General features: G+C 35.8%; 1 protein-coding gene across 2 annotated transcripts; it reads right to left on the reverse strand.

Annotated features, from left to right (window-relative positions):
• Positions 1-14: 14 nt before the first annotated feature.
• LOC116006931 (serine/threonine-protein kinase Nek2-like) lies at positions 15-6,525 on the reverse strand. Of its 2 annotated transcripts, none has more exons than XM_031247452.1 (15): positions 6,288-6,525; positions 5,610-5,748; positions 5,412-5,478; positions 4,968-5,033; positions 4,422-4,468; positions 4,253-4,298; positions 4,080-4,160; positions 3,940-3,982; positions 3,801-3,850; positions 3,629-3,710; positions 3,452-3,501; positions 2,754-2,827; positions 2,243-2,294; positions 1,663-2,085; positions 15-981 (listed from the first exon to the last, which is right to left on the reverse strand). In XM_031247452.1, exons 2-15 carry the CDS (start codon positions 5,693-5,695, stop codon positions 304-306), a joined length of 1,845 nt encoding a protein of 614 aa, XP_031103312.1. In that variant the 5' UTR covers positions 5,696-5,748; positions 6,288-6,525; the 3' UTR covers positions 15-303. The 2 variants fall into 2 exon arrangements, with proteins under 2 accessions (XP_031103312.1, XP_031103313.1); XM_031247453.1 differs by lacking the exon at positions 6,288-6,525 and adding an exon at positions 6,084-6,195.
• Between the last annotated feature and the right edge of the window lie 204 nt (positions 6,526-6,729).

Consider the following 6,729-nt stretch of genomic DNA (forward strand, 5'->3'; position numbering starts at 1 on the left):
TAGTACCATAGAAGTAAAGACAGAAAAACAAATCTACCATCAGCTTTAAGCTGTTCATTAATGACTCCGTAGGATGCTAACATTAGAAAAAAAAGATGTTTCCTCAGCCTATCAGCAAGACAGCAATTTGGTATGCTGTACGCAATGAAATTACTAGGGTACTTACTAGAAGGAACTGCTGGATAAATCCTAAGCTACATAACCTACAATATCAGGTTCTAGGAATGTTTCCGCTTACAATTTTACAAATGTCTTAAGACCTAAAACTGTTTAAACAAAGACTACTTTACACGTGTTGGGTGCTTATAGGATCTGATCTTCTGGTTTGCACGTGTTTTCTTTAAAGCTCTTGGATAGCCATATAGCAGTTTCCCGAGGAGAAACTTTCCCTGGCCCGAAGGGCTTTAGTAAAACGCCCAGTTCTTCAAACCTTTCCTCTTGCATCAGCCTTGCACTAAATTCAAGCAGTCCTTCTAATGCTTCGGCTCTGTGTTTGTAAGATGACATATCAAAACGACGACGCCTTTGGTCTGATGAGGTTCGACTTGATGCACCAGCAGTTGCATTTTGATCAGAACAATCACTTCCATCCTCTCGATCCATTGGCAGGATGGGGCTTGTAAATCCTTGCCAACCACCAGTGTAGCTCAATTTATCAGATTTGCTGTCAGCGATCTGGATTGTGCATTTATCTTTCATGATTGAACAGTCCCCTTCTGGCGACCCAGAGGAATCTTGCACAGAAGTTGATGAAGTTTTACGGATAGGATGGAAAGGGTCTTCGTACGAGGCTAAGGGGAACTCAAGCATCTTGTCCATCCTGGGGGCATTGACAGAAACATCTGGAGACCTGTAGCAATCAAGGACACCAAGACTGGGCCTGTGCGGTAACTCTCGAGCTGCAGCTTTGGTGGTCAAGGGCAAAGACGCTCTACGAGTTGTAGAAACAGATCTCTTCACCAAAGTTCTTGAAGTAGGAACCTGTAAAGCAAAGTGTATATAAATCAAGGAGGCAAATAAAGGAAATATAATGCCACAAGTCTCCTCAACACCCACTCACCACCTCCTACCCCTTCAACGCAAAAAACCAATGCATTAAAAATAAATATCCAATAGGAAGGATGATTATGAAGACATTTGTTGCACTATGCTAATCAGATACTATTCACAAATACATTGTCAGAATAATATATATACACACAAACATATTTGTTGCACAAGCAGTCAATCAAAATCCTCGATGAGTGTATAACAAATTGAAGAGCATTGATCACTAAATGATGGCATTCGTTGTATCTTATTTTGTCCATTACAGTTCCTCTGTTTTTATTTATTTATTTATTTCATATAAGCAAACACAGATTCAAGCTTCCCTTCTTTTTAGGTGGGATGTGCAATGAGATATTGAGATTCAATTTCTTAATTCTTGTTATCCTTTGGTGAACTTCAGTCTATACATGTAACAACATCATTAGTCAATGTAGACAAACAGGAAAACCCATTCTTATGTTAACAATTGCTACCAAAATCGAATAATGAGAACCACTGGAACATACCTTTCTCAGCTTTTTTTTTTAATGAAATAATAGGACAAAAAAATTATGTAGGAATGACATTTTTAGTTACTGAACAAGTCGTATCAAGAACTGTTCAGAATCATACCAGCTCATTGTGTTTCAGTGCTGATGCTTGTCTCTTTGGAGTAGGAGAAGCTTTTGTCAGGGTTGCTTTGGTATTCTTGACTGCATTCGAAGCCTTTGTAGTAACTTTTTTCGTGATGGTTCCTCCTTCAGTGCTTCCAGTAGACAATGCAGTGATTCTACTTGGCTTATCACGATATCGTTGACCAGAAAATGAATAGTCATGATCATTTTCAGAAACACTGGGATTCAAAGTCCTGTCATTGCCGCATGACAGCCTCTTCTCTCTATAATAAGGAACACTTTCTGGCCCTGTAAATCTGGATTTTTTTATATCATTATCGGGCCAGTAATTTGGTAAACTGTTGCGCCGCGGGCTATTGAGTTTAAGATGAATATTAATCACATGAGGCTGAAGGTGTGGATGCCTAAGAAGCTCTGCAGCCTGCCATGTCAAACATACAATTGTGATTTGAATCAACATGTCTTTTTGTACAATTCACATGATTATTTAATCAAACTTTTGGATTATCTAAAGGCAATAGCATGTCTATTCTGATGCCAACTATTTATGTAAAATGTGGATATAGAACAGTGCATACACTAGGCCGTAATTCTGGATTTTTCCGCAGCATGCTCTTGATAAGACCCCGGCTGGAAGACAAATAAGTAAAACAAGTTAGGTAGAGCATAGCAAGCAACCAAAGGAAATAAGAGCTGAACGGAGTTTCACAAGCAAAAGTCAGATATTGTGGAAATTTTGGGATTTTGTTCATCTTTAAAAAACTCTAGATTAATTAATTATTTAAATACTCTGAATCTCAACTAGAAGGCCTTAAATTGAACAAACCATGTGCAATGTTTGATGGTGCTGACAATTCATTGTTGGGTGGCTATTTATGGGTTACCCAAATTCACACATACACATGGAAACAGATAAGCATCAAGTTAGAGAAGAATATTTTCTAATTAAAAGCTTGCTAAATGAGAATGAGAGTGGTACCTATTATTAGAAGGGAAAATAGGTACTGCTCAAGCATTTCATTTAAACAAATACATCATATAAGTAATTCTTTTAAACCAAAACGTTTCATACCAATAAAGAGAACTTACAATGGACCAGAATATTTTGTAGGAAGTGGTGCCACTATAGACTTGTTTATCTTGTTGATTAGGGCTTGCATATCCTTTGACAAAAAGTAGGATACTTCATTAGTTCCAGAGTACAAAATTGGGAACCAAATTAGTAAACAGGTGAAAGACAAATGCTTGACCACATGTGATAATACAGACTTCACTTCTTATGAAACAGTTTCATTGAATAAGAACTTCCAGATCTTAACAGATTGACTGTAAACCTAGTCAGATTGTTAAGATAAAATTCTATACCTCAACCAAAAATCAAATCCTAACTCAATGTACCAAATATTATAAGAAGTACTTTTGTTAATGGGAGAAAAGAAAAACAAACAAATATGGTATCGTCAGGCATTGCTGAGTTTACCTTTCCCATATCAAAATGGATTGGCATACACAGAAGAACTAAAATAAAATAGAAGTTTGTTGAAAAAAAACAACTGGAGAAATTCTCCAGCTTTTTCTGGAGAAAGGAGAACAAAGAATGTGTTTACATTTACTGGTATATTTCTCCAATTAATCGAAAACTGGAGAAATAAAACTAGAGAAATGAAAACTGAAGAAATGAAGTAAACACAGTCCCCTGCATTTTCACAATGATGATTAATGGGTCAGTGTAGCATAGAATGCTAGACACAAGACAGGAAAAAGATAAACAGTATAAAGAAACTTACAAATGCCTTGAATGCAGGCTTCAGTGCAGCCATTTCATATATACAGCATCCTACAAGAAAAGATCTTACTGATATCAGTGCATAAAAATAGTAGCGTGTATGCCAAACTCATCTCTCAAACATGAACCTAGAACTCTTGCATGTAGGTGTTTGATGTCTGACATCTAATTCACATACCTAGAGACCATATGTCTGATTTAGAGCCATAAGGTATATCAGCAAGAAGCTCAGGACACATATAACTGGGAGTTCCAACAATCTGCAACAGTAAGTGCAGCAAGAAACCAATTGAAGAAATGCAAAAACTAGAGATTTTAAGAACATAGTGAATACAGCCAATGTAACTTACAGAGGAAGCAAGTTCATCAGAACTCAACATCTTGGCAAGTCCAAAATCACCTGTAAGAGGATTGCACACATGTGCTTCAGAAAATTATCTGTGTAACTTTCAATAAGCACATATCACCGAACAGAAAATGCATACTTACCAAGACGAATGTCTTGGTCTTTGGTTAGAAAAATATTTGAACACTGCAAGAAAGATATTAAAAAATAGATAAGATACTGCTCCAAAAGTTCAGAAGCAATTATTTAGACATTCAGCACGAAAAAGAAAAATGCAATTGACCTTGACATCTCGATGAAGGATATGATTCATGTGTAAGTAATCAAGAGCCATTAAAAGTTGAACAAGCCATCTGCACAGCTTCTATAAACAGTTTATGACCGAAGTTAGAAACAAGTAACTCTTAACTGATTTTCAACATGAGAAGTAAAAGCAATGAGTAGTAAATATTTCACCTCTTCAGTGAAGTGGATACCCTTCGCCTTTTTTATTGCTTCTGCCCTGCAAAATATATGTAACAAAGATGGTCACTGCACTGATGATATTCTTATGAATACTTTCCAGGTCAAAAAAAAATGCTAATATACTTGGAACATTTCAATCTCAACTTCTAAAGTAACTTACATATCACCACCTTCACAGTAACCTATGATTATGCACACATAGCAACCCTGAAAGTGAAGGCAGTACATCAATAAGATTTCATACTTGTACATTTAACATAACTTGCTAGGGAAGCATGCAGCACTGCAAGTATGCAACTCAATCTACAGTAAATGAGAATGAAACTAATTCAGATCAACAACATGATAAACTATGGACATCTCATGTAATTTGAAGTGAAAAAAGATATCCACCTTCTTATTGTTTCCAAAAAAATTAAATTATTTTCAAGTAAGACTAGATTATATTATTTTGAACTTGATACAATGTTCTTCACCTGATCTATAAGTTTTGTCCCTACATAATATCATGACAAAATAAACAACAAAGATATACAATTTTTTAAAATATTTACAAAACTCCTAGTCAAACTATACCAACTACAGTGGCACAAATGGGGGTATTATTTTATTCAAAATTGAAAGAGTGATCTCTATATCACTTGCAGAAAATCCAAAAGAAAAGGCATTAAAGGCAAGAAGAGAAATAATTAACCGCAGAACTAACCTTCTCCACCCAGGAGTCCTTATACTCCACAATAAATGGATTTTTCATTTTCGAAATGAGTGCCATCTACAGAGGAAAGGAAAAGATTAGTCCAAAGGCATGTAATAATGTGATATTCAATACACACACTTTAACAGTTCTCTTAGTTGCACACTCCTGTACATATATGATGACGATTTGCTGGTTAAAGATTATGTATTTCTTCTACCCTGGAAAATTTTGGATACAGACATACAAATGAAGATCTCATTCTTCACCGCCTGTAAAAAACTTTTCCTCTGCTGTTTATGTAAAAACATTTTTTACAACCAAGATGGAACAAAAAGGACCACAAATAATCCTTTGCAATTATAAAACTCCAAGGCTCAACAAAAATCCAATCAAAAGTAATTTCAATGGAATTATATTTTTGCCAGAGAGAATATTTAAGCAGAAAATACCAACCTCCTGGTGTGCATTTCGGCGTGTCCTGTCTGTTTGGCGAGCAAGACGAATTTTCTTCAAAACATACCTTATTGTGACAAATGGGAAAAGGCAGGAGGGATATTACACTTATCAAATGTAAGTTGCATAAAATCAACAAAAGCTCAGGCAAACATGGTCTTAAAAAACACACACACACATACACATATTTATGCTCACTTTTTCTTTTCAAGCTTATGCCTCACAAGAAGGGCTGACCCAAAAGCCCCCTTCCCTATTTGCTCAAGGATTTCATATTGCTCCATTTTGTCCTAATGGAATCTTTGTCTCTCCACTCAACCGTGTAGCATCCTCAATCCTGCCATAAAGATAAAGGTCAATACTAGTTATAATTGAACAAATATACCTAATTACATAGAAATCTACAGTATCTATCGTGAAAACACAATTTCTTTAACCACATTGTACAAAAAATTAATCCGAAAAATATGTTCCTTCAAAAAATGAGCGGTAAATGTAAAGCACAACTCCAAAGGCTTCAAATTCTACTTCCTAAGTGAAAATCACAGAAAGATCTGACACTGATAAGCAGCGCAAAATGCTGAATGCAGTAGCACATTACAGAATTATCAGCTGCAAATGAAAAGAGAGCTAAAATTCCAAATTAATCAACAAAATTCAAGCAAAGAGTACCTAAAAGTAGGGAAAAGATCCAAATCGAAAATTAGAAGAACCTTAAGAAACACACATTTTAGCCTTAAACTAGGAAGCGGCGGTCCAAGGAGGAAGAGAAGTAGTAGCAAGCCATGGTGAACTTACAATGAAGACAGCAGATTTGATTCGCAGAGAAAAAGAAAAAGCTGAAAATGTAAAAGAGAAAGAAAAAGGAGAAATTACCGGAAACGTGAAAGCTTTTATGGATCACGGACTCACGAGCTACTCCACTGACATTGATTGTGAAGAGAGGAGACAAAGCGGAAAACGAGCAGCGAGTGGTTGAAGAAAGTAGAAAATAGTTCACATTCGCGGTCGGGAAGGGAGCATGTAAAACGACGCCGTCGCGGTGCCTGCCTTGCCTTTGGCTACTGGCTAAGTGCAGAGAAGGAAGAAGACACTAGTAGACTTCATCATGCTCTGAATCCTGACAAAGAGAACGTGGAGTCTTAAGTAATCTATGTTAACCACTAATTATTAAAATTAAGCTTAACAGTGTCTTATCATACACTCCATAATAAAATATAAAAAACATGTTATATACTTTTTGATAAGTGAAATATTATGTAAAGTCTTATTTTATATTCTCAATTTTTATTTTTATTCTCGAATTTTTTATTTAAAC

The sequence above is a fragment of the Ipomoea triloba genome, chromosome 15, assembly GCF_003576645.1.
Source record: "Ipomoea triloba cultivar NCNSP0323 chromosome 15, ASM357664v1".
Classification (NCBI taxonomy): Eukaryota; Viridiplantae; Streptophyta; class Magnoliopsida; order Solanales; family Convolvulaceae; genus Ipomoea; species Ipomoea triloba.